Source organism: Elgaria multicarinata, chromosome 11 (assembly GCF_023053635.1).
Source record: "Elgaria multicarinata webbii isolate HBS135686 ecotype San Diego chromosome 11, rElgMul1.1.pri, whole genome shotgun sequence".
Classification (NCBI taxonomy): domain Eukaryota; kingdom Metazoa; phylum Chordata; class Lepidosauria; order Squamata; family Anguidae; genus Elgaria; species Elgaria multicarinata.
This window is the reverse complement of record NC_086181.1, coordinates 37,502,895-37,530,890: the sequence shown is the minus strand read 5'-3', so window position 1 is coordinate 37,530,890 and position 27,996 is coordinate 37,502,895. Positions and strand designations below refer to the sequence as shown.

The window sequence follows — 27,996 nt, the reverse complement described above, 5'->3', positions numbered from 1 at the left end:
TTGTGTAGCTTTCCATTGGCTCACGCCTTCCGCCCCCTCGAAACCGGAGTGACTTCCTTGAACTTCGTTTTCGTTCGGGCCATCTTCTCTCGCGTGTTGGAGAAACTTGAACCCAGGTAAGGCTGCGGGGGGGGGGGGCGGAATTTAACTGAACCCTATTTAACTTCCCTTACGGCACCCACTTGGCGTTATTCTCCCACCCAAACCAGGTGGAGAAGAGAGACGGACCTCTATTAAAAACACACAAACAACTGCAAAACACGTGCCGACGGATCTCTTTTTCTTTTCCCCTGTTAGACCAGCCCTCAAATGCTCCCCAGGGTTCCCCATGTGTGTGTCTGCCTGCTCGGGACGTAATCTCAGCCCAGAGGTTTAGCCGTGAAACGTTTTCAGGTGAGCCCCCTGAGCATGTGCAGAGTGCCTTTCCGGCCCCGCACATCCGGGTTTTCCCCGCAGTGGGGTTGAGACGGGCCTGGGAGGGGGTGACGGTGGTATCCTGCTTGCGTGATTTCTAAATCAGGCAGTGATTTCTAAATCAGGCTTCCATCAACTTGGTGCCCATGAAGTTGCGTTGCTACAACTCCCATCATCCGGAGTTAGCATGGGATGCTGGGGGTTGTAGTCCAACATATCTCCAGGCCACCGGGACAGGGAAGGCCGACCTGAATTCTGGCTTTGGCTTTTCCTATGTTAGAACCGAATCAGGGTGTTTGTGTTTGGGAAAAGGGGAGTGGAGGCGAAATGACTCAGTACCTCCTTGGAAATAAGGTTGCCAGCTTACCAGATAAAAGCCAGCTGGGCCTGTTCCTGCTCCTTTAACAGCTTGGTTAGGAAACAATTATGATAAAGAAGTGAATATTTGGTTTGGAGGCAGAGTCGAGAAAAGATTTCAGGAGGCGGAGATAAAGACAAGCCTTTTCTAATGTCCACAGATCCAAACAGGTCTGTGTCAGCATGCCTAGACTTCAGGTCCAAGTGAAAGCAAGGGATTTTAAGTTAAGTAGCACAAATCTGGTACTTGATTAGCCACTGCTAGCTTCAGCAGGATCAGGCCTGTCATTTCTAAATGAGGTAGTAAGTCTCATATCAAACACAGTAAGACTGTATTCAGTAGTTGCTGGGGAACATGGGTGGGAGGGTGCTGTTAGATCTATGTCATACTTGTGGATTCCTGGTCTGCAGCTGGTTGGCCACAGTGAACAGCGTGCTATACAAGATGGACCTTGGTCTGATCCACCATGGCTGTTCTTATGTTCTCAAGCCTTCCCGGGTTTGAAGATCTTCAGGGGAGATCTTTGTCTTGGTATTGTCACAATAGGAGGTGTGTCTGCTCAGGACGCAGGGAAGGGCCTTCTTGGTGGCTGCTCCTTGGCTCCGGAATTCCCTTCCAAGGAAGGCTAGGTCAGATCCCTCTCTTGACCTTCCGCTGGCAGGCAAAGACATTTTTATTCAGCCAGGACTTTGGCCTAGAAACTGGACTGCTGCTGAAGGAGCTTTTAATTGGGCTGATGCTACTGATGTCTTTGACAGTTTTGTTTTCAAATTGCCTTGTTCTTGTTTTCATGTTATCTTTTATTTAAGGTTTTGTTTGTATTTGGATTTTCTTGTTAGATGCTTTGAGCTCCATTCTTTGGCAATAAGGCAGGATATGCATTGAATGAATAAAATACATAAACAGGGTTCTTGACGAATGAATGAATAAAACTTTATTGAATAAGTCTCCCGACCATTTCGAAAGATCACATCATCGTTAAAAACATAAGGCATTAATTAAAATTTACAATTTAAAACAATATACAGTTCCTAAATGATATATTATTTAAGACTAACAGTTAATAAAACCCCTTGTGTTGCGAGATTTAATAAAATCTACTTATTAAGCCATTTTTCTAATTCTTTTTTCCTTATGCTGGCTGCTTTGAGAGCAAAAAGGGGGATTCTTAACAAGGATAGGTAAACATCTGCCCCATCCCCAGTTTTTAAACTTTTTGTTTCTTCCTCCATCTTCAGCTTTTTGTACTACCTAGCCTAATGAAGAGTTCTGGAGAATGCAGAAGCTTGCACATTTGTATGGAACCTTTTGCCCAATGCAGCATTGCAAAATTTAAAACATACACATTAAAACCTTATAAATAGAAATATACAAAAGTTAAACATTTATTAAATATGTTCCAATATTAAAACATTTTAAACCACCTTTTTCAAAGTCCTTGGCACATTTAAAGCCAACCCACAAACTGTTGTCTCTTGATTTATTTTCTCCTTTACCCTGCAGGAAATTGGTTCTGCCCACCTCCCAGCCTATAAGAGCGATGAAGCCCCGAAGGTTGTTCATTGCTGTGAAAGGTTTTACCGGAGAAGCCAAGGCAGGCGGAGAGGTGAAGGTCTCCAGAGGCAGTCTACTGAGCCAAGACGATGCCCGCAAGGCGTCCCCGGGAGGAACATTCTGGGCGAAGGTCATGGACACAGACAAGGTGGTCCGGGTCCCTCTGTCGGCAGCTCAGGAACTGAGCGGGGCCCACTCCGGGCTCCTGGAAGCTGTGACCAATGGAGACGAGCGCCTGGCACTCTTCCAGCAGGAGCGGTTGATGCGCAGGCTCAGTGACCTCCGGACGGGGGACCCGGTGAGGGTCCAAATCACGTCTGCCTCGGGGCAGAAAGTTCAAGGCATCGTTCGATATCGAGGACCCATCGATAAGAGCAAGCACGATACAAGCGTCATCTTTGGGGTTGAGCTGGTGGTGAGTGAAGGCAGTGAATGAGTTAATGCAATTAGAGGCCGTCTTCTGCGTGTCTCTGTTGGCGGGTTTGATTTTGCCAACCGGAGCAAGTTTCTAGTCCTTGGTGAGGCTCATTCTTTTCTTAAAACAAGAGCTTTTCTGTACGGCCAAACTTGGGAAATGGCTCCATGCCTGACCTTGTTCTAGCAATATTGATGAGAGGAATTGGGAAGAGGGGAAGGAGAAGGACACACACACACACAATTTGCTTGATGAATAATGTCCGCCCAGTGTGCGGCCGCTGTAAAGAAGAAAAGTACTTTTTTTCCACATGGTTTGGTTCATTCTTTAGAACAAGGGTGGGCAACCTGTAGCCCGCCAGCTATTTTGACTTGCAACTGCCGTCATTTCTCACCATTGGCTATTCTGGCTAGGGATGGTGGAAGTTGTAGGCCCCAAAATTGCCCACCCGTGCCTCAGACACATGAACACCTTCTCTTGCATGAGCAAAGGAAAACAGTGCAGGTAGTTCTGAAGGAGTTATTCAGAAAATAGAGTGAGAGCCTGTGGAGTAGTGGTTAGAGCAAGAGTGGGCACCAATCTGGTGGCATCCAAATATCTGGACTCCAATTAGCCCCAGTCAGCATGGATTGGGGAGTCTGGGAGTTGTAGTCTAAAACAGCTGGTCGCTTAACCCTGGACTAGGATTGGGAATTCCTTGACTTCATTCCCCACTCAGCCGCATTGCTTGCTGATGTGACCTTGGGCCTCTTGTTCTCTCTCAGCCCTAACCTACCTCACAGGGTTGTTGTGAAGATAACATGGGAGCTTCGGGGAGGGCAGGGGGAGAAGTAAAGGAGGGGTGCGCCTCTGAGCAAGCTCTGTTCCTCCTCTTTGTAGGGTTCAGCGGCTGGGAAGGGTTTTACTGACGGCTCCTTCAAAGGACAGAAGTTCTTCTCCTGTCGCGAGAACTGCGGCGTCTTTGTGCCCGTCAACCGAATTGAGCCGGTTGACTCGGGCAACGGCAGCCCACTGGTACCTCGCCGACTCAGCGCCCGGGAGTGCACAAGGATCCAGCTGACGTCCGGAGATCCCTTGTCGTCCCCGGGGCTGGAGATCGGGGACCGTGTTTTCTTCAACATGGATGACAGCACCCCCACCGGCACCGTACTGTTCTGTGACCACCTTCCCAGGAAACTGGAGACGGGGGTGTTTGTGGGGATACGCCTGGTAAGGGGGCTCCCACCCTTCTCTGGCAAGCCTTAGATCCAGCCAGAAAAAGGGGGATGTAGGTTGAAGGCACCCACTACCCACTAGGCCAGCAACCTTTAATTTGACACCTGTTTTGAGTTCTGAGTCCCCAGTTCCTGTACAGCAGAGATGGGCCACTTGTGCTCCTTCAAAGGTTTTGGCCCACAACTCCCATGATCTCTCACTGTTGGCTTACTGGTAAGGGCTGATGGGAGTTGTAGGCCAAAGCATCTGTTAAACCATAAATTGCCAACCCCTGCAATGGAGAACCACAACTTCAGATGACTCGCACAAGCGAGCCAAGCTATGGAGCTGGAGGTATTAGGAAGAAAGAGTATTTATCTAACTTGATCTGTGGGAATAATTCCTTTCCAGCCCCCTAATATTACTGAGTTAAAACTTCACTGTTGGTTAAGTTTTCCAGTGTTGCCTCAGAACATGTAAGAAGTACCTTGATGTTACTATTAAATGAAACCACAGCAACTTCCTGCAGATTGGAATTAAGATGGCTTCTTGGAATACTTCTTCTCTTCAGATATGTATCGCCTGGAATCCAGAGGACCCTTGGTGATATACAAAGCTGACCTACCAGATACAGCCAGAATCCTTTGATTTTTGAGCCTTAAACTGATTCTTCCCCCAAAAGGACTAGAAACTTAATGAGGGCTAGAAACTTTGTTTTGAATTTATGTATTTAAAAGTAATACTGAGGTGTTAAAGGAAGCACTTTAAATAATGTGTTTGGCTAGATTGCATACAAGCCCCTAGTTTCAATTGTTGGTGTATTCAGTCCCAGTGCCGGAGAGGGAGTAAATATTCAGGGCAGGGGGAGTTCAGGTGGGTGAGCACGGGAATAGTCTGGAGCTATAAAGTGGAAGCCACCAGCTTCAAAGATAAATTGCTCAGCCTGAGGATGGAGCTTTTTAGCAAGTAGTGACACTGGATTGGCTCTCTAATATTGGCTGCTTTTAGTGTGTGTGGTGTCCTCCATCTAGTCTGAGCTGAATTTCTCATGGCACGGGGAGTAGGGCTGACAACAAAAGACCTCTTGGAGATTCGCTGCTTGAAATTATACATTTATATATAAATGCAAGTTTCTAGTCTTCCACGTGGCAATACCTTGGAAATACCTTTATGCCCTTCTGCATCCTGGTAGCCAGTACCAGCTTTGTCGTTGAGGGGGGCCCTCGGCCACAATGAAGGAAAGCGCCCTCTGTGGGCTCCTCTTATGTTGGTGGCTGTCCTTGGGCTGGGAAGGGGCGTCCTCTGGTGGAAGCGTTGAGCAGCTACAAGCCACCGTTTAATCTTCCCCACAATGCACCAAATATAGGGGCTACAAGCCGCCATGTAATCTTTCCCACAGTGCACCAAATACTGGGGCATGGTGGGACATTGAAACAGAGGGGCTTGTAGCTGCCCGGCACAGGGGGTGTGCAAGTAAGCATTGGTACTGGATCAACTCTTTTCTGGCCCTGTGTCATCCAACTTGCTATAACAGGTAAGGCCTCCAGGTATGTCACACAGCAGGCGGGAGATGGGTGTGGGCAAGAGGGCCGAGGAGGGAACAGGCAGGAGAAGCCGACTGCCGTGTTGGGAGACGGTGGCTCACTTCAGACAACACGTTAGTCAATGGTGGTTTTAGAACTCCACGGTGGAGGTTTTACACCACCGTTGAGAAATGTATTTTCTGGTGGAAAAACTCCATGCAACGGTAGAGGGTGGTTTTTTTGGAAAACACACTACGCAGAATATCCATGCTGTGCAGAGGAGAGTTCCTGCACAATGGTTGTGTTGCGTGTTGTGTGGTGGGCTCTGTGGAGTTTACCATTGTGTTGAGTTGACTTTCCCCATTGACTAGAATTCTCTGGCAAGAGCAGTGAAAGAAGGGAGAGCCGCCGGGATTGTTCCCCCCCCCCCCCAGCAATGGCTGATGGGATACCATCAGGAAGACCGGGAAAGGTGAGAGGCTGGAGGAACTGTCAATCAAATGCCGCAATGGATTTTTCTCAACTCCACGGTAGCCCGCAGTCCCACAATGGTGGAGTTAAAACATGTTGTGTGGGGAGCACTTCCTGAAAACTCAGCCATTGAGTGGAGTTTTCACACTGCGTTGACTAACGTGTTGTCTGAACTGAGCCACGGTGTGTCCTCTACTTTTCAGTTTGGCAACCCTGTTTAACAGGCCCGGCGTAGAGAGTAGGCATGGTCAGGCGCTAGCATGGGCCCACTTGACAACACCAACCTAGGGTTGCTTCTCTTCTTTGCCATTGCGACCTGCTGGTTCACCTCCCTCTCGTTCTGGTGCGGACAATGGTGGCAGTGAAAATGAAAAGTGCTAGATGCCCCTGCCTCCTTGCTCGCTGCCTCTCAGCCTGGCAAAGCAAGCAAGTGGTGACAATGTTGAGAAAGAAGAGGAGGAGCAATGGCAGCTGGTGACCATGGCAATGAGAAGATATCACTATGGGAGACGGGGCCTGTTGAGGGTGTCTTGTCTGAGCATCCTGAAAGCGCTGGAGCCAGCATTAGCGACGCATAATTGCTCCCTCACCTGAGGAGGCACCTTAGATATATTCTAAATATCATCCTAGGACAAGCCAGTTGGTTCCTGGGATGGTCGCTTCAAAGGCCAGGTCCTCTGCCATCTTCCATCTCCAGGTTACGGGATGCTTCTTCCGATCTCCAAAGTCCATAAAGGTAAGACCTTGCAATACCCAAGGTGCTTGGGGGACTGGCTAGATATCTCTCTTTTTAAAAAAGCATTGCCGTTTCCATGGGTCTGTTAGGTGCATGTGCATATTATATTCTGTAAAGGATTCTTCTAGCTGAGTCAAAGGAGGAGAAGGCTGTCAGTGGCTGCTAGTCACTGATAGCTCTGTGCTACCTCCAGCATCAGGCAGAATGCCTATATTCACCAGTGGCAGCGGAACATGGGCTGGAGGGTACTGTTGCACCATGTCCTGCTTTTGGGTTCCTGGTCAACAGCTGGTTGGCCACTGTGTGAACAGAGTGCCGGACTAGAAGGACCCCCAGTCTGATCCAGTAGGGCTCTTCTTATGAGTCTAGGTATGGATGGAAAAATAAATATCCCTAGGTACAAAACTCAATTTGAAAAGAAAAGGAAAAAAAGAGCCATTCCATAGGATTAAGAAATATGTTCAGTTGATGGTGATTTTCCCACTTAAAGAAAAAGAAAAACCCAATTGATCATGTGAATGCCAAGAACGTTGTTCTTCCTTGTCACAGAACATGACTGGTTCGTGTTTTATACTGCTGCCAAGGTAATAGTAAGGCAATGGTGCTCCGAACTGCATATTCTCTGCTGTGGCACCCCGGCTGTGGAATGAGCTCCCTAAGGAGGTTCGCTTGGCACAATCTATAAATACATTTTAACATGGTGTTTTAAATTTGTAATTTTGCATTGCTGCTGTTTTTATCTGGTTGAGTTTTTTTATTGTATTTCATATTATGGTTTTATACTGTTGTTTTATATTATGAATGGTTTTAATTTTTGTGAACTGCCCAGAGAGCTCCGGCTATAGGGCGGTATAGAAATGTAATAAATAAATAAATACTCAAATCAAAACTGTTGAATTCAGCAGCTATAAATTATGCAAATGTACGCTAACTTGCATAACTCTACAAACAGAAGGGAGAGTCGGTGAACAGGCAGTGAGACTCCCCCCTCCCTTGCCTTCCTGTTAGCCTACCCCCCCCCCAGTTAACTGTACACCCTTAAAGGCTAGAAACTTGCTTGGGTTCTCTAGAATCATAGAATAGCAGAGTTGGAAGGGGCCTGTAAGGCCATTGTCCAACCCCCTGCTCAATGCAGGAATCCACCTTAAAGCATCCCTGACAGATGGCTGTCCAGCTGCCTCTTGAATGCCTCTAGTGTGGGAGAGCCCACAACCTCCCTAGGTAACTGGTTCCATTGTTGTACCGCTCTAACAGACAGGATTTTTTCCTGATGTCCAGCCGGATTCTGGCTTCCTGTAATTTGAACCCATTATTCTGTGTCCTGCATTCTGGGATGACCAAGAAGAAATCCTGGCCCTCCTCTGTGTAACAACCTTTCAAGTATTTGAAGAGTGCTATCATGTCTCCCCTCAGTCTTCCCTTCTCCAGGCTAAACATGCCCAGTTCTTTCAATCTCTCCTCATTGGGCTTTGTGTGTTTTTAAAGTGGATATTCTCAGACTTGTTTGCCCAGCTGCCAGACTGCACGTTTGGGAGGGTTGATGGCTAAATATGTACGATTATGTAGGAGTTACCTTCTAAGGCCTGTATTGTTAGAACATCTAGTATACTGCTCTCTCTCCCACTCTCTAAAGAACAAGCTGATAGAAGCCCAGTGTCTCTGGCCAGCAGCTCCTCCCTGTCCACTTCAGATGACTATGAGGATTGTTCTTCCCCCTCGTCCATCAAGTATCCCCCAAGAATGGAGGACTGTTCACCCAAGGATCCCCCAACCGTGGTCCCCTCCACAGATCTGGAGGACCACAAGAAGAAGGAAGTTGGTGCTTTGGAGAGGAAGAAAAAGGAGGAGGACGAGGAAGAAGAGGAGGAAGATGACTTCGATGACAAGAATGGGCAGTATAGCCACCATCTCCTGGAGATCAATTCCATGGTGGAGGTTAACAATCCACCGATCTATGGGGTGATCCGCTGGATTGGGGAGCTCCCTGATGTGGACGAGACCATTGCTGGACTGGAGCTGGTGAGAACCAGGGTGTGGGTGGGTGAAATGTGTGGTCTGGCTCATACACTCGGTATGTTGTTCAGTTCCTCATTGCACATGATGATGCAATTATGTATGTTCCTTTCTATAGGAATGGGATGGTGTCAAGTGGGGGATTCCACACCCTTAAGCTTCAGAAAAGGGGTTTTCCTCAGGACCACAGCAGGGGAGGGAAGGGTTAAATCCGCTCCACCTCACCACCACCTAGACCACGATCCGATAACGATCGGCCCCTGCGTGCAGCTGTTTGTTTTTTAAAAAAAATACAAATAGCAACAATCCTGCTTGATAAATGCAAAGATGCATTTTGCATCATGTCTAGTTTGGCCCCTGATTGCTGTACGTTTGATGAGACTGGTAGGTGAATGTGCAAAAGTGATGCCACCCAAAAGCATTGCATCTGAAGGGACGTAGATCCAAAAAGAGAGAAGGGCTCAGTTCAGACAAGACCTTTCTCAGCGCTGGTTTTAGAACTCTACGGTGGAGCTTTTACATCACCATTGAGAAGTGTGTTGTCTGGCGGGAAAACTCCACACAACGGTGGAGCGGTGTTTTTTAAAAAAACACTCCACACAGAATATCCACGTTGTGCAGGGGAGAGTTCCTGCACAACTGCTGTGCAGCAGGCTCCAGGGAATTTTCCATTGTGTTGAGTTGACTTTTCGCACTGGCCACAGAGTTCCTGGGAAAGAGCGGCAAAAGGAGCGAGTGCTGCTCTAGGAGAGCCGCTGGGATTGGGTTTTTTAGTTGTGTTTTTGCAGCAATGGCTGATGGGATACCATCGGGAGGAGAGAGGGCAGAGGAACTGTCAATCAAATGTCATGATGGCTTTTACTCAACACGGTAGCCCACAGTCATACAACGGTGGAGTTAGAACATGTTGTGTGGGGAATACCCAAAAAAACTCAACCGTTGAGTGGAGTTTTCACACTGCATTGCCTAACGCATTGTCTGAAATGAGCCAACCAGTCTCATTTTGCCGGCAAAATCGTTTATAATTTATTGAGCCAGAACAGGTTTTGGCCTAGTATATTATTTGGGGGTTTTCTCAGGGGCTATAAAAAGATACAATACATTTAATATGTCCTAGATTAAACCTTTTTTATTTGTTGATGGGCTAGGCATAGAGATCTCATGTCTTCATGTCCTGGAATTAATTCTGGCACGAGCATGTTCTCTCTCTCTCTTTTTATATGTAGCTTTATTTTTTATGAATTTACACTCCTAAAACAGTGTACATTTATAGCAGACCATAGTGTGCTGTAGTGGCTAAAGTGTTGGACTGGGAGTCGGGAGATCCGGGTTCTAGACCCCACTCGGCCACGGAAACCCTCTGGGTGACTTTGGGCCAGTCACAGACTCTCAGCCCAACCCACCTCACAGGGTCGTTGTTGTGAGGATAAAATAGAGAGGAGGAGGATTATGTACGCCGCCTTGGGTTCCTTGGAGGAAAAAACGCAGGATATAAATGCAATTAAATAAATAAAATAGTAACCATAACCAAAGTGAACATAACAAATTAATGTAACCAATTAACAGTATTGGAAATCTAATCTGAAATCTACTTAATCTGAAATCTGGCACCGTTTTCTCTATGCTACTAATTTAAGACGGGCTCTCGTGTTTTTCTTTACTGTAGACTCTCTAATATAGATTCAAAATGAAGGTAAGTCCTGATGGGACGAGCCGGCTCAGATTGCAGGGTAGAAGGATGGGAGAAGTACGGTATTTTGTCCATGTAGCCGAAGTCACTTCTGCCTTGCGTGTTTCCTAGGAAGAGCCGCTACCTTCGGGCTGTACGGACGGACAGTACAGAGGGATCCGCTACTTCCGCTGCCAACCGAACAAAGCCCTCTTTGTCAAGTTGCGGCGCTGTCGTCCCGACTCCCGCTTCGGCTCCCTGCAGAATATGGAGAACCCCGTTTTGCGGTGCAACTCCCTGGGTATGCCGCAGACATGATGGCGGGGAAGGAGAGGGGCTGAAAGTTAAAACACACTTAAAGCACAATCCTATGCAAGTTTAGATAGCAAAAAGCCCTCCAGCTCCCAGCGTTGCCCCAGCCAGCCATGCTAGTTGTAGTAGGACTTTTTTTCTGTCTAAACAATCGTAGGATTGCATCTTTAGTTCCTTTAGCATATTATTATTATTATTATTATTATTATTATTATTATTATTATTATTATTATTATTTGTAACCCACCTTTTGCCCAACGCTGGGCCTCAAGGCGGCCTTACAAAGTTTAAAATATACATGGGGGGGGGAGGGAAACAAAACCATAAACAATTAAAAAATACACAACAAAATTATAAGACATTAACATAAATGGAGGGCTAGATTATTCTCCAAAGGCCTGCTGGAACAAAAAAGTTTTAACCTGCTTCCGAAAGCCCACCAAGGAGGGAGCCAGCCTAGCTTCCCCGGGAAGAGAGTTCCAGAGCAGCCACCGAGAAGGCCCTCTCCCATGTTCCCACCAAGCGTGCCTGTGAAGAAGGTGGGACTGAAAGAAGGGCTTCTCCAGAAGATCTCAAAGCACGGGCAGGCTCATAAGGGAGAATACGTTCTTTTAAATAACCTGGACCCGAACCATATGAGCAGTGACGTCATCCATGTTACATCAAGCAGGGGAATCTGCTTTCACTTGAGGACCAAAACGACAAAAATGCATTTTTAGCTTCCGTCTCTGACTGCCAGGCTTAGGGAAGGCATTTCAGCCTTTTACGAGCGGGGTGTGAACATTAGCTGGAAAACGAGAAGACAGGGAAGAGGTCATGGTCATCTACGAACCTTGGATGAGCCAAACTGGGGCTCCGTACCTGCGTTTCCATCCCCTCCCCTTGGCTTTAGCTCAGCGATTCCCAAACTGGATCACAAGAAGGATTGAAGAGGGCCTTGGAACATTAGGCGTCCATTTTGGATGCATCCCTATTCTATGTCCATCGGAGAGGGCAGCGTTGTTCTCTGGCTCATCGTGGCCTGCATATCAGCAGTGACGTCATCCACATTACATCTAGCTGGTGGAATGGCTTGGTGGGAGAGATTCGTCAACTTAACAGTCTTCCAGAATTTAAGAAAGCCATAAAGACGGATCTCTTCCGGCAGGCCTACCCAGTTGAATTTTAAGATGCCTTTTTTAATGGTGCGCTGCTTTTAATGATGCACTGGTTTTATTTTATTTTTTATTTTGAATTTTATAACACATACAATAATCACACTACATCAACTCAATATACCACAATAATGAAATTAAAAATACTTATTAAAATAATATAGTAATATCTCATGCACCCCACCCCCCGGGACCCTTATTCTCCTTTCCAAAATTATAGTGTATCCTGCGACGGTTTACTCCCTTTCCCTTTTTCTAATACAAATTTAACAAATGGTCTCCAAACCTCATCAAAGTCATTTCGCTTTAGCACTCCTCTCTTAACTTTAATACTACTCATGAGTCTGTCATTAATAGCTATATCCCAGAATTCTTTATAACATTCTTCTATTTGATAATCCCTTTGTTCCTTCCAATTCCTGGCAATTATTAATCTAGCTGATGCACTGGTTTTAAACGTTTGAATTAGTTGTATGTATTTTATGGTGTTTTTATTTGTGTTGTACCCTGCCTTGATCCAGAGGGAGAGGCAGCTAACTATTATTATTACTACCCGGAAAGCACGGCCTCATTGCTAAGAGGTGTACAAAATCATGCATGGTGTGGAGAATGTGAATAGAGAGACATTTTTCTCCCTCTCTCATAATACTAGAACCCATGGTGATCTCATGATTGGCGGTAAATTCAGGAGCTACGAAAGGAAGTCCTCCACACACAATGCATAGTTAAACTGTGGAACTCACTGCCACAAGACATAGTGATGGCCACCAATTTGGATGGTTTTAAAAGGGTTTAGAACAATTCCTGGAAGAGAGAACTATAGACGGCTACTAGTCCTGATGGCTATGTGCTTCCTCCAGTATCAGAGGCAGAAGTCTATATACACTAGTTGCTGGGGAACATGGGCAGGAGGGTGCTGTTGCACTCGTGTCCTTCTGGGTCCCATTGGCCAATGTATGAACACAATCCTGAACTAAGTGGACTCTTGGTCTGATCCAGCACATCTCTTAGGTGCTTAAGCCTGGGTAAAGGAGAGGTCAGAGATCCCATCGCCATTCCGTCCCTTTTTGCATTTCTTCCCCGCCCAGACTTCCGTGTGTACGCCAGTGCCAAAGTGGAAGAGGACACACCGCCACCACCGTTGGGCAAGCAGGGCATGGAGCATCTCTCAGGATGGAAGAAAGGGATCCAAGGACACTGCAACTCCTGCTACCTGGATGCCACCCTTTTCTGGTAAGGTTGCACTTGGTAAGCGTTTGGGTCCTAAACTGGAGAATCCTGGGCTCGATTCCCCGGTCGGCCACGAGAAGTCGGGGTACGAGGTCTAGTGAGACTGGAAGGCCAGCTAAAATGTTGATAATTGAGGACACCGTTGCTGAATAATGTTGCTTTAAAAAAACACTTATATTTTGATCCCATCCTCCCTCCAAGTGTTAGATCAATGTTCTTCACCCAGGGACGAGATCCAATCAGCTCCTAAGCGCGACTCCACACTTCCATCGACAGAGGGTTCAAAAGCGCTTTATTGATTATAATCAAGATCTGAGTCTCTTCAAAGGCGAGCGGTCAGACAGAGAATAGGGAATTCAGCACAGCATTTGAAGCTTGAAAGGGGCAGTTCCCAGTAGCAGCATGAACCAATCAGAATGTAACACTGGGGCATAACGGTCTTCCTAATCTTCACTAAACAACCACTGTAACCCAACCTCTGCTCTACTGTAAGCTAACTTTTGCACCGGAGCCGAGGCAATGTTTTCATTAGATAAGACAAACACAAGGAGACATCCAAGGTGACATTCTCGCATACGTGACATTTCGCCTGCTGTATAATGGCTACTTCATAGCTTCCTTTAGAAAATGGAGGCACCTATGTTAACACAAGGAGCTCAGGTTACCTTACAAAATTCTCACACTCACCTGTGTTGATCCTCATAACCCTCCCTTGAGATAGGTTCGGCTGAGACAGTAGCTGCTTCAGTAGCACGCAGTGAGCTTCATGACCGGCAAGGGATTTGAACCTGGATCTCCCCAGTTCTAATCCATACAAGTTTTATGGCGTTTATCTTGCACTTCCTTTCAAAGTGCTTTGCGTATATGTTCTCTCACTAGTCTTCACAACAACCCTGTAAGGGCGGGTGCTGCCCTCTGTTGCAGAATGATAAATGCTAAGAGAACAGCATTTGCCTAAAGCTGTTTAATTGAGTTCATGGTACAGGTGAGGTTTGTACTGGAGTCGTCCTGGTTCATAGCTCAGTCTCTAACGAAGCGGTCCAAGGACTTGGAGGAGGATAAGGGGTTTAGCATGTGCTAAGCATCATGTGCAGCACGCCAGAGAAGGATATTGGGAGAATCATGGAATCATAGAATAGCAGAGTTGGAAGGGGCCTACAAGGCCATCGAGTCCAACCCCCTGCTCAATGCAGGAATCCACCCTAAAGCATCCCCGACAGATGGTTGTCCAGCTGCCTCTTGAAGGCCTCTAGTGTGGGAGAGCCCACAACCTCCCTAGGTAACTGATTCCATTGTCGCACTGCTCTAACAGTCAGGAAGTTTTTCCTGATGTCCAGCCGGAATCTGGCTTCCTTTAACTTGAGTCCATTATTCCGTGTCCTGCACTCTGGGAGGATCGAGAAGAGATCCTGGCCCTCCTCTGTGTGACAACCTTTCAAGTATTTGAAGAGTGCTGTCATGTCTCCCCTCAATCTTCTCTTCTCCAGGCTAAACATGCCCAGTTCTTTCAGTGTCTCTTCATAGGGTAGAGTGGGTGGAAGGAAAAATAAAACGGGCTGAGCGGAGGGAGGGAGGATCCATAGGCAGGAGCAGAGAACTGAGATCACTTCAAGGCTGCAGAAGGCTACCTGTGCTCTCCAAATACCATCAGCCCCAGTCAGCCTGGCCAATAGTTGGGGATTATAGGAATTGTAGTCTAAAACCTTTTGAGATGCTCTGGTTAGGCGTCACCTTGAGTATTGTGTCAATTTCTGGGCACCCCAGTTCAAGAAGGATGCAGACAAGCTGGAGAGGATTCAGAGGAGGGCAACCAGGACGATCGGGGTCTGGAAACAAAGCCCTGTGAGGAGAGACTGAAAGGACTGGGCATGTTTAGCCTGGAGAAGAGAAGATTGAGGGGAGACATGATAGCACTCTTCAAATACTTGAAAAGTTGTCACGCAGAGGAGGGCCAGGATCTCTTCTCGATCCTCCCAGACTGCAGGACACGGAATAACGGGCTCAAGTTACAGGAAGCCAGATTCCGGCTGGACATCAGGAAAAACTTCCTGACTGTTAGAGCAGTATGACAATGGAACCTATGAGCCAGGGAGGTCGTGGGCTCTCCCAGCCTGGAGGCCTTCAAGAAGCAGCTGGTATGCTTTAAGGGGGATTCCTGCATTGAGCTGGGGGTTTGACTCAATGGCCTTATAGGCCCCTTCCAGTACTATGATTCTATGAGAGCTGAGGTTGCTTACCCCTGCTTCAAGGCTAGAAAATCGAGACTAGAAGCTGTTGCATCCTAGGTGTCAAGGACATGTCCTTCGCAGTGAAGGCCAGTCCCAGTCTTGGCTCATCTGTGAGCAAAGCAGGCGGCCTCAGCCTAACCACCCACATCTGTAAAGTGGGAGTATTGATACTGGCCTGCCTTGCAGGGCTGTTGTAAGTTTTGCTAAACAGATGCATGAGAAATGCATGGAGTATTTAGGAACGGGTATTAGGTAAGCATGAAGGATTCTTAATTGTTCTGTGAAGCCAAATAGTAAGGCAGCATAGGGGCTTATAGGATCAGGGGGGAGTCTGTCTTCAGATATGCCCCCAGGATGCTGTGGACCCTTTTACAACCCAGAAAACTAAGCATTAATAGGGCCATTGCTTAGTACTTCTCTTGCCTAGCTTGGAACAAATCAACTCCAACCTCTAAGCCCATCACACAGAAAGGCTGGAGATAACAAATGTGGCACCTGCACATTTAGGGGGCTTCTCTCCCTCTCTTGATAGGCCGGGCAAATGTTTCTTTCCCCCCAACTTCCTGTACCCCGGTCTAAACACTAGATGCGATTCCCCAGCCATACTCTCTCTTCTGCTTGTAGCATGTTCACTTTTACCTCTGTGTTGGATTCAATGCTGCTGCGGCCGGCAGACAAGAACGATGGGGAATCTTACATTGAGACGCGGGATCTGCTGAGAACAGAGATCGTCAACCCTTTGCGCAAGTAAGCTCATGTCGTGTGTCGTCGTCGTCCCTCCACATGCCTGGCTGTTACTTCTTCTATTTACTCTTGAAAGCCAGAGAGAGAGAGAGAGATTACACATGGTATGGAAAAAGTGAATAGGGAGACGTGTTTCTCCTTTTCTCATAGTACTAGAACCTGGGGTCATCCAGTGAAGCTGAACATTATTTATTTATTTATTTCATTTATATCCCATACATTACATAATCTTCCTCCTCTCTATCCTCCTCTCTATTTTATCCTCACAACGACAACCCTGTGAGGTAGCTTGGACTGAGAGTCTGACTGTCCCCAAATCACCCAATGAGCTTCCATGGCCGAGTGGGGACTAGAACCCGGGTCTCTCGACTCCCAGTCCAACAGTCTAACCATTACACCACACTGGCTCTCAATAGTAGGAGATTCAGGACAAACGAACATCTTTAAAAGGGGATTGAAGAAATTCATGGGGGAGAAAACTTATCAGTGGGTACATATTGTCTCCAGTATGCCTCTGTGTACCAGTTGCTGGGGAACATGGCCAGGAGGGTGCTGTTGAAGTCGTGTCCTCTTGTAGGCATCTCCTAGGCATCTGGTAGGCCACTGTGGGGACAGAATGCAAGGTTAGATAGTCCTTTGGCGTGATCCACCATGGCTGTTCTTTACTCTTTATGAGGCTGTCCTGCCCCCTTATGACTTCCTTTTAGTCTCACAACATGTTCATGAAGTAAAGTGAGGGACGTTCACCAAGCCAGTGAAATGTCAAACCTTTTGTTTATCCATATCTCCCTAAATCATAATAAGAGCCCGCACCCCAAGATATCTAGCCCTTTAGCCAGATTCTTCTCACAGCTTTTTATCCCATTCAAATATTATCCTCTGAGTAGAATTTGGAATAACTTTATGAAAAATGAGTATTAATTACTACTTCTTACATGCTGTATCTGCTTACCATTGTTTCTTTCACACACACACATACACATCATTTCAAAAAGACAAATCCAGTGATGACACAACCATTCTTTTCTGGGGGAACAGGAATGGCTATGTCTGTGCTACCAAAATCATGGCCCTGCGGAAAGTTCTGGAAACGGCTGGGCATTCCTCAGGCTTCACCAGTGAAGAAAAAGGTTTGAAGACCTTGTTTACATGTTTGTGTGTGTGGTGAGTGAGCCATTTGGGTAACTGTAAAGAATTTGGGAGGGGGGGAGATCAAATTTAGTGAACCCTATAACATTCTCTCCCCCCCCCCCCCCGCCTTAATGTGCATCAAGAAGATTCAGTGGGCATATTTATAGGGCACGTCTATTCAAAGTCTGGATCCAACCCATAGTTATCAGAGGCCTAAACTGTGCCATTAAAATTCAGTTCGCAAATGGTGGTTTAAAGCATGTTATCAAACAGAATTGGGATCTTTGGCTGCAATCCCACATACGCCTAGCTGGGGTAAGTTCCATTGAATTCAGTTGGGCTTACTTCTGAGTAGGCGTCTATGAGATTGCACTGTAAATTCTCAATTGGGATGTTGAGGCCCAACCTGATCCTGGCGCATTATAGGAAATGGAAGTGGGGTTGTGGAGGTTGGGGGGTGACACAGAAAGAGATTGGGGGTAGGGGAGAAGGCTGGTATGTTTGAACGAAGGGGGCAGTGGTCTTCCCTCCTTTTACGTCATGCCCTTGCGCCCTTCTCCACACAGACCCAGAGGAATTCCTCACCCTGCTGTTCCGAGTCCTGAAGATGGAGCCGCTCTTCCAGATACGGTGAGTGGGGCTTCCATTAGTTTCGCTCTACTTGCCTTGCTGTATATGCAGCATTGTGTGTTTAGATCCGTGATGAAACCAAACCGTGCTGAAATTCTGTGCAAAGTAAAGTTTTATAGCCTGTATCGATCATGTGAGTGGAGAAAACGATACGCTAAGCCACGGTGCTTCAGCATTTTGAGCTGAACATTATGGCTTAGCGTATCATGTGAACCATGACTTAGTGTGCCATATGAACCATTCCTAACCATGGTGGCTACATAACCATGGTTTAAACATGCTCACTAACCATTTGCTGCAAAAAGGTTAGCAGCTTAACCATGTCTGAACTGCCCCTATGTGTGTATATGCTTAGTTGGCTGCATCCCCCCCACCCCCGGCCTACTGGTTGTTTGGAGTAGCAAGGAGCTACACAGGACAATGGAACTTCAAATCCCCAGCCTCAAATCCCTACTTGACCCCTGTCCTGCCTTCTGCCATCTCACCAAGCATTGTCTGTGCAGTTTATTTATTTTATTTATTGCATTTGTACATCACCCCATAGCCGAAGCTCTCTGGGCGGTTTACATAATATTAAGACATTTAAAAGCAATATCCAAAAATTAAAAACCACAAAAACATGCAAAATTCACATACATTTAAAACCACTATAACAACTTTAAAAATGTTGAGCCTAAAAAACAGACCCAGGCTCATTTCATATTGCTAAATGCCTGGGAGAAGAGAAAAGTCTAGACCTGGCGCTGAAAAGATAACAATGTCAGCCCCAGGCGGGCCTCGTCAGGGAGATTGTTCCACAGTTGGGGGGCCACCACAGAGAAGACCCTCTCTCTTGTTGCCATCCTCTGAGCTTCCCTCGGAGTAGGCACCCAGAGGAGGACCTTAGATGTTGAATGTAGTGTTCGGGTAGGTTTATGTCAGCAAAGGCGTTCCGTCAGGTATTGTGGTCACACCTACCTTTGCGGCCATGAAAACAAGCAGCTTAAAAAGAAACAAAGAATGAGAGGTTAGACCAGCGGCCGGCAATTTATGACTCTCCAGATTTTGTTGGACTTCAAGTCCCATCATCCCTCCCTAGGGCTGATGGGAGTTAGCATCTAACAACATTGGGGTAGCCAGATGTTCCCCATCTCTGCCCTAGAGAGTCATATATATAGTGGGGGGGAGTTGAGTGAGAAGGAGAGAAATTGTACGTTGAATGTGTAGTTGGGAGTGGGAAAAATCCATTTGTGACTCGATACAACAGGGGTGTTGAACCTCTTTTGGCCTGGGGGCTGCATTGCATTCCGAAGAATCTCTCGGGGGCCGCATTCCAATTGTGGGTGGGGCTGAGCGTAAAAGAGGTGAAGCCAAAAATATGAGCCTATTGTAGCTTAATGATCTTATTGTCAGTAACTAAGCCTTAGAAGAGGCATTTTGACCTTTCAGAATGAGGGAAATTGTACAAAAGCTGGGAAACCATGAATTAATTGGTGGTTGGGGAAAGGGGGCATGACCCATGGGTTCCCCTGGGTGTGCCGGACGTTCTGCACCCCTGAGCGATACGCATCTTCACATGTGTCCTTCAGCCTTCTTTCCTACAGCTCCATTCGTGTTGGCATCTCTTCTTCTCACCTTGTTTTGCTCTCCTTCCCACCCAGTTCGGCACGTAAGGACCCTCACGGCTGCATTTTCTACCAAATATTCGTTGAGGACCACTCCACCCGAGCGGTGCCCACCGTTCAAGAGCTCCTGGAGGGCTCGCTGGTGACCGGGGACCTCAAATTCACAGAGGTGAGACCCAGAAACTAGCGGGCTGGTTAGGACTGACCTCGCTTCATATGCTCCATGGCAGAGGGAAGGAAACCTGTGGCCCTTCAGCTGTTGCTGGACTCCAGTTCCCATTAACCCCCACTGGCATGGACAATGATGGAATTTGTAGTCCAGTAATGATTTATTTATTTATTGCATTTACATCCCACTTTTTTTTCTCCAAGGAACCCAAGGCGGCGTACATAATCCTCCCCCTCCTTATTTTATCCTCATAACAACAACCCTGTGAGGTAGGTTGGGCTGAGAGTCTGTGACTGGGCCAAAGTCACCCAGTGAGCTTCCATGGCCGAGTGGGGACTAGAACCCGGGTCTCCCGACTTCCAGTCCGACACTCTAACCACTACACCACACTGGCTCTCTAGAGGGCTGCAGGTTCCCCACATCTGCTTTGGAGCCTGATAAAAAGGTTCTCCTTTTTAAGGAGTCTTGAGCTGTGAGGAATGCCCTAGAGGGGTTTCCCCCACCCATCCAGTCCAGCTCCTCACCTGGGCCTGGTGCTTCCTTACTCCCCGGTAGGCCCCGTCCTGCCTCATCCTGCAGATGCCGCGGAATGGGAAGAACTTCAAGGCCTTCCACACCATTCAGCCCAGCCTGGAACTCGACCTCACCGACCTCCTGGAAGAAAGTAAGGGGCAAAAGGGGGAGGGAGAGGGGAGGGGGCTGCTGGGCAGGGCAGGAGGCTGCGGAGAGGGGATGGAGCAGAAAGAGACGGAGCAGGCAGTGGGAAGGACGGCTGGTTCAAGAAATGATGCATCTCCACATCCACCAGAGCAAGGAGGTCGTCTTTCTTTCAGTCTGTGGCATAGGCGTGCGCAGCACATTAATTAATTAATTAATAATAATAAATGTATTTCTTACCTGCCTCTCCGTTTGGATCGAGGCGGGAAACAACAATAAGTATAAAATACATAAAACTGAATTAAAAACATAGTATGCATCGTTAAAACATCCTAAAATTCCACTGGGTAGGCCTGCCGGAAGAGATCAGTCTTTATAGCTTTCTTAAATGCTAAAAGACTATTAAGTTGACGAGACTCCTCCGGCAGGCCGTTCCACAGTCTGGGAGGAATTTCATGAAGGTGTGTACTCAAGGAATTTTATTTATTTCTTAAAGGCAAACGTGTATTAAATAGTCAGTCATAAAGGACGTTTTTACTAGTTTATTTATTAAACACTGTAGACACTGATGCCCTTCTCCGTGTTCGGCTTGCCTGGCCGTGGGAGGGCCGTTGTAGGTGAGGGGGGGATGAGGAGACTCTCCTGAAGCCCCAGCATTTTGTGGTGCTTCAGTGGTGACAGTGGCTGGAGGAGGGGCTTACGAGGGGATATTAGCCTTCAGGGGCCCTGGCCATCCTCCCGGCCTCTTCGAAACGTGGCTCCCGGCAGAGTGATTCCTTTTCTCTCCTGCTGCCAGGATCAATGGTGTGCTGTTGGGGGCGGCAGCAACACGGCAGCTGGAGGATCGTTCCCGCTGCATCTGGATTCCCCTCTGGATCCCTGCTCAACGGTCCACTCAATTCAGCACTTATTGCTTGAGACATTAGGGTCTGCCTGGGCACACCCGGCACACCCCTTGCACACGCCTGTGGGCCGAATTGAACTTGGGAGTTCCTCTTGGGGGACCTCATTGCGGTCATGGATGGTGTGAGAGGCAAAAGGGCGGAGCCAAAAATGCCAGTATATTTTAGCTGAAAGCCCTTGCTGCCAGTTTCTAAGCCTTAGCAGATGAACTTCAACCTTAGTAGAAAGGGGGCAAATATGGCAGAAAATTGGGGAAACCATCAAAAGATTGATCATCGGGTGGAGGGAGAAAGGGTATGATGTAATGTTTTTCGTTTGTTTTGTTCATTTCCCCCCCTTTTATTGTGAATTTAACAAAACAACAGAAAGTAAATTGTGAAAAGAAAAGAAAAAAGGAACAAACATGACATACATAGGAATATCATCATTTCCCCCCATCAGATACACTATCCTCAACAACAACAAAACAAAAAGGAGTTATACACCGTTTTCAAGAAAAGCAGAGCAAGTATCGATGTAGTTATCCACTCGCAAGTGGCGTCTATATAACACTAGTTCAAAAGTTGATAGCGTTGTTAAGTCCTCAGTCCTTTGCATTATGGGAGGTGAGCATTCGTCCTTCCAATGTGATAATAGAAATCTTTTAGCTGGCTTAAGGGCTCTGAAAACCCATTTGCGCAGACCATGTATTAACTTCCAAAAAACCGGTAGGTAGTTTAGGCAGACATTCACCTCATTCCATATCAATGACTGTTTCAGTACAAAGTTTATCCTTATTATAACCTCCTCCCGAAAGGGGGCAGCTACTGGGCATTGCCAAAACATATGAGTTAAAGAAGCATTGAGTGCATTACAAATCTGTCATTTGACCCCAAGATCCACTTGGGTGTGTGGTTTGTCCCTCAGTTGCCCTGGGGAGCCTGGGAGGGGAAGGGGTTGTTGAGGGAGATCTTTTGGAGGTAATGGAGGAATGGAAACAGGAAATGAGGGATCTTCTTTGGAGGACGAAAGCTCCAACTGGACAAGAAGAGAGAAGGTGAAGGAAGTATAAGAAGCTTCCTCCCACCCATATTTCAGGCAGGCTGTCCGCTTTTGATTTTTCTTTGATTTTTAAAAACACCACATGGGCATTCATTCATTTGTCTTTTAAAAAATCTTCACATTGTGCCTACAAAAACTTTAGGTGCTTATTATTATTAGTAGTAGTAGTAGTAGTAGTAGTAGTATTTGCATTACTATTACTCTCCAGATGTGTTGGGACTACAAATCCCAGCATCCCCCAGCCTGTCATGATTCAGTAGCAAACTGAACCACTGAACGTTCTAACGCTCACTTGTCTGTTTATCTGTCATGGCATCTTCTCCACCTCCTTGAATTCGTCTAACCTTTTAAATCCATCTACCCCAGTAGCCTTCGCTCACATCTTGTAGCACCCGGGTTCCGCGAATTAATCTCTGCCTTGGGTGAAGAAATCTTTCCTTTTGCCTATCAAAAGGAGGGCTGCTTTTTCAAACCTGTGGAGAAACCGGTTTTTAGGCCTCCTATTCTGGAGAAGAAAGTTAGGTTACGGTTGAATGCAGCAAAGGTGCGTCCAAATTTACCTCTCCATTCTGTGTAGATAGATAGATAGATAGATGCACACACAAACATACATACGTATATGTGTTTGTATATATATGTATAGATATAGATATATATGCATAGATATAGATATATACATGCATGCACACCTATATATATATATATATATATATATACACACACACACATACATACACACGTATATATATATATATATATATATATATATATATATATACACACACACACACACACACACACACACACACACATATATATATATATATATAACATCCATGGGCCTGTTCAGACAACATGCTAACCATGGTTAGGCCGCTAACCCTTCTGCAGCAAATGGTTAGTGAGTGTGTTTAAACTGTGGTTATGTAGCCACCATGGCTAGGAATGGTTCACAAGACACACTAAGCCATGCGGTTTAGCTCAAAATGCTTAACTACCGTGGCTTAGTGTGTTGTCTGAACAGGATCCATGTCTTTAACTCAGGGGCATTGAACATTAGGCCTGGGGTCCCAATGTGTCCGCCTGGGGTCCCCAGTTGGCCACGCCTCCTTTCCCACATGACCAGGCAGTTCCTGATTCCCCCCCCCCCCCCCCGCCCTGCCACAGACCTCTTATCGGTTGCTGGTTTCGCAGCTTCATTGTGATTTCTTCCCCCTTCTCAGAGGTTGAAATGCCTCTCTTTAGGCTTCGTTATTGACAAGCTAAAAGATGGTTGTGGTTTTGATATTTTGGACACACCCCTTTTGCCTCTGGCCCCGCCCCCTTTCCCTTCAGTCCCACCCTTTGCTGGACTGCCATCCTCAAGAGCTTCTTTGAAGTGTAATTCAGCCCTCTGGCTGACGCAGGTTCAACACCATTGCCTTAGCCCAAGAAAGACCTCCGCTTCTTTTGACGGACCCAATTGTGTTTGACCCATCCGTTGCAGCTCCTCGGGAGTGCTGCGTTTGCCAAGGACTAGCCGTGACCGAGTGCCTGGATTGTTACGAAGACCCCAGCTTTGGTGTTCGACACATCAAACAGTTCTGCAGGATTTGCAGTCAGCAGGTAAGTTTGTTAGCATAGGTGCCTCCATTTTCTAAAGGAAGCTATGAAGTAGCCATTAAGCAGTAAGCGAGGAGTCACGTACGCGAGAGTGTCTCCTTGGGTGTATCCTTGTGTCTGTCTTACCTAATGAAAACAAGAGCCTCTGCTCCAGTGCTTCGGTGCCAAAGTTAGCTTATAGTAGAGCAAAGGGGATTGTTTAACATAGATTAGTTATGCTCCAATGTTATGTTCTGATTGGCTCATGCTGCTACTGGGAACTGCCCCTTGCAGGCTTCAAATGCTGTGCTGAATTCCCAATGTCTCTGTCTGACTGCTCGCTTTCAAGAGACTCAGATCTCGATTACTAATCAATAAAGCGCTTTTGAACCCTCTGTCGCTGGAAGTGTGGAGTCGTGCTTAGGGGCTGATTGGATCTCGTCCCTGGGTGAAGAACATTTATCTAACAAGTTGGGGAGAGCTTCTCGACGCAGAAAAGGATTCTGGGATATGCTTGCATGACAGAACCATTTTTGGGAGCTGCCCAGAGAGCTTCAGCTATTGTGCTGTATAAAAATGCAATAAATAAGTTGGAGGGAAACTTGTAGGCCATCTAGTTCAACTTCAGAGCTAGAATTGTCTTCTACAATTTGTTCATCTCCCCCGTTTTATTGGGTCTCTCTTCACTGTGTCACTCGGCTGCCTCCGCAGGTTCACAGACACCGGGCCCGGCGTGGCCACCAGCCCCGGCCGCTGCATCTGCCAGAGGAGTTGTCCCGGTTGGGCTCCCTGCCCGACGTCGTCCCCCGCCAGACCATGCAACTCTTCGGCGTCCTCTGCATTGAGACCAGCCACTATGTAGCGTTTACCCGCCACGGACCAGATGTCCACCAGTGGCTCTTCTTCGACAGCATGGCTGATCGTGAGGGTAAGCTGCCACATGTTGTCACCTTGGAAGTAGATGCTATGAAGTTCCTGCACAACCGTTGTGCTGTGCATTGTGTGGAGGGCTCTCTGGAGTTTTCCATTGCGTTGAGTTGACTTTTCCCACTGGCCACAGAATTCCCTCGCAAGGGCATCGAAAGGAGTGAGTGCCACTCTCGGAAAGCCACTGGGATTGGTGGGTTGTTGTTTTTTTGGTTTGTTTTTTTTGCAGCAATGGCTGATGGGATACCATCAGGAGGACCGGGGGAGGAGAGAGGGCAGAGGAACTGTCAATCAAATTTATTTATTTATTTATTGCATTTCTATACCGCCCAATAGCCGGAGCTCTCTGGGCGGATCACAAAAATTAAAAACATTCAAAGTATAAAACAACAGTATAAAACCAAAATATAAAATACGATATAAAAGCTCAACCAGAAAAAAACAGCAGCAATGCAAAATTACAAATTTAAAACACCAAGTTAAAATTTATTTATAGACAGTTAAAATGCTGGGAGAATAAAAAGGTCTTCACCTGGCGTCTAAAAGCATATAATGTAGGTGCCAGGCGAACCTCCTTAGGGAGCTCATTCCACAGCCGGGGTGCCACAGCAGAGAAGGCCCTCCTCCTGGTAGACACCTGCCTCACTTCCTTTGGCGCGATGGATTTTACTCAACTCCTTGGTAGCCCACAGTCACTCAATGTTGGAGTTAGAACATGTGTGGGGAGTGCCTCCTTAAAACTCAACCATTGAGGAGCTAGAACATGTTGTGTGGGGTGTACCCCAGAAACTCCACCATTGAGTGGAGTTTTCACACTGTATTGAGTAACGCATTGTCTGAACTGAGCCTTTAACTGTATTATTGTTTACATATATGCACACCCCATGCTTGCAATGTGTTTTTCTCATGGATTCATTTTTGTTCTTTGTTGTTTTATTCATATTTTATATATGTATTATTACAGCCCCTTGAAGGAGGCCTAATAAAAAGCAGGAGGCCAAAACGTGTCAGGCTTCCCTCCAATAAATTAATTCATAGTATCCTGAGACTCTTCTCTTTTTGTGTGTTCATCTTGGATGTTCACCCATCTTGCACCTTAGAAGTAGGCCAGAGCCTCACTTCCTGTGCAGAACAGGAAGTACCTCCCCTGTTGGGTGGCAGTTGGAACTCTGCAGAGACACAATTCTGTTTTTATCTTTTAACTTTCCCATCATGGGTTTCCTTCTCATGTCTTCTTCCCCTTTTATTCCAAGCCTCTCTTCTATTTGACTTCCCTCTCAAGGACTTTTTAAAATTGTCATTTTAAATGTTTTAATATTGGGATATGTTTAATATATTTTTAACTTTTGTATATCTCTATTTATAGGTTTTTAATGTATATGTTTTAAATTTTGTGAGGCCGCCTTGAGGCCCAGCATTGGGCAAAAGGTGGGATATAAATAAATATTGATGATGATGATGATGATGATAATAATAATTTTTATTCTAACCCCACTTTTACTTTATTATTTTCCAGGTGGGTTGAATGGCTTCAACATCCCCCGCGTCACGCCCTGCTCCGAGGTGGCAGACTACTTGGAAATGTCCCCTGAGGAACTCCAGCGCCTTGATCCCAAATCCATGCCCACGTATGCCCGCCGCCTGCTCTGTGATGCCTACATGTGCTTCTACCACAGCCCTTCTCTTGGACTCTACAAATAACCTCCTGGGTGACAAATGTAAGGTTCCCGTGAAAAGAAACGCCAAATCTGTGGCTCCAGGGATCATGCTGTGGATGTGGTAGTGAACCTGGGTCTTAAACCAGCACCAGTCTGGATACATGGTGGTGTCCCGGCCCAGGAAACAATGCAGAAACATGGGCTGCAGCTGCACAGATCCCAATTCCTGCTTCTGAGAAGAAGAAGCAACACTGGTGGTCCTGATTGGCTTGCAGCAATCCGAGCCCGGATTGGATGCACCATCAGCTGGTGAGTTGGGATTGGCCAGTACCAAGTCCTGAAATTAGGCCAGGACACGCTGGATGCCTTTCCCAATCAAATCTCTCCATCCCAATTTTTTGAGGGTTGATGATGACTACTTATCACTGACACAAAAGCCTATTTTGTACCTTAGTAACAAAATTAATTCAAAATTCATTTTGACATTTCACATTTGTATATTGAGAAATGCTACCTCTGCCCACCCCACATTCTGCCTAAAGGCTCCTTTTGGCCTACTCGGGATTTGTATGCATTCATTGGTTTTGAAATAAGCAATCTTGAAGGACATCTTCCTACCACATGTCTTGAAAGACATCCTCCTCCCAGATTTCCTGGTGATAAAGTTTTAATATGGAGGGTATCGTGTTAATTGTGGTAATCCTGCCACATGAGCCTACCCAAACGCAGCTCTTCTCATTGGAGGCCCTTCCTTTCCCCAAGTCACTCCACCATCTGAACTTGGTTCAGGACTTTTTCAGCGGTGGCACCTTGTAATTGCAATTCCCTCTTCAGAGAAGCTCACCTGGTGATGACTGATGTCCTTTCGACACTAGGCGAAGACCACATTGCTCATGAGTTCATGCCTGTTGTGTAGCTGGTTTTAGTTTCGGATGGTTTTGTGAATTTTATTGCCAAGCAAAGGTGGTGGCTGCAGTTTTAATGAGGCTTTGTATGCCTAAAAATGGTTGTATTGGGTTTTTATTGCTTTAAAGGCACGCCTCCCTGGGATCATATACAGAAGAGCAGCTTATATATATTTTTTAAAGAATTCACACTCCTGTCTTTCCTGAAGTTGGGTATGTTTTTTATAAAAAGCACCAGAATTAGGATATTTCTGTATGCTGGATATTTAAAATCTAAAGACTGTATTGTGGACAGCTAAAGAATTCTAATGCACATATATGTTGCTGGGTTTTGTTTTAAAATATTGCAAGGTATTTCCACCATCACCAGTACTGTAAAATAAAAACTGACTTTCAGAATACATGTAATTTTCATTTATTCCCTTTTCTGCTGCATGATGTTGCAGAACCAGTGCTCTAGGTTTCTAGAGTTCATCGGCTATTACATTGCTGTGTTTATATTTGCAAATAAACCACATTTTACAACAACAACAAAACGGTAAGTTTTCAGTGCATCCAAAGCGCCCCTGGAATTCTCACCACTTGGGGAAGGAGGGCGCATGTGGCAACATGATCCCAGCAAAGGTGGTGGATGTGCAGTCAGTCAGTTCAGTGAATTGGGCATTGAATTAACGCCAGGGTTCAATCTCGATCTCCAAGATTTCAACCCAACACTTGAGTTGCTCTTCCATAGTATTCACACTGTACAACAGCTGGACAATTGAGCAAGAAGTCA

General features: G+C 46.4%; 1 protein-coding gene across 2 annotated transcripts; it reads left to right on the top strand.

The window, feature by feature from the left end:
* Positions 1–42: 42 nt before the first annotated feature.
* On the top strand, positions 43–27,620 carry LOC134406487 (ubiquitin carboxyl-terminal hydrolase CYLD-like). 2 transcript variants are annotated; one of them, XM_063137936.1, is made up of 16 exons: positions 49–116; positions 298–393; positions 2,276–2,741; positions 3,621–3,950; positions 6,560–6,665; positions 8,299–8,684; positions 10,480–10,648; positions 12,902–13,046; positions 15,896–16,018; positions 17,054–17,145; positions 17,713–17,776; positions 19,417–19,549; positions 20,105–20,213; positions 23,637–23,755; positions 24,443–24,659; positions 26,175–27,620. In XM_063137936.1, exons 3-16 carry the CDS (start codon positions 2,313–2,315, stop codon positions 26,357–26,359), a joined length of 2,607 nt encoding a protein of 868 aa, XP_062994006.1. In that variant the 5' UTR covers positions 49–116; positions 298–393; positions 2,276–2,312; the 3' UTR covers positions 26,360–27,620. The 2 variants fall into 2 exon arrangements, with proteins under 2 accessions (XP_062994007.1, XP_062994006.1); XM_063137937.1 differs by lacking the exon at positions 298–393 and having other exon boundaries at positions 43–116.
* Positions 27,621–27,996: the final 376 nt, after the last annotated feature.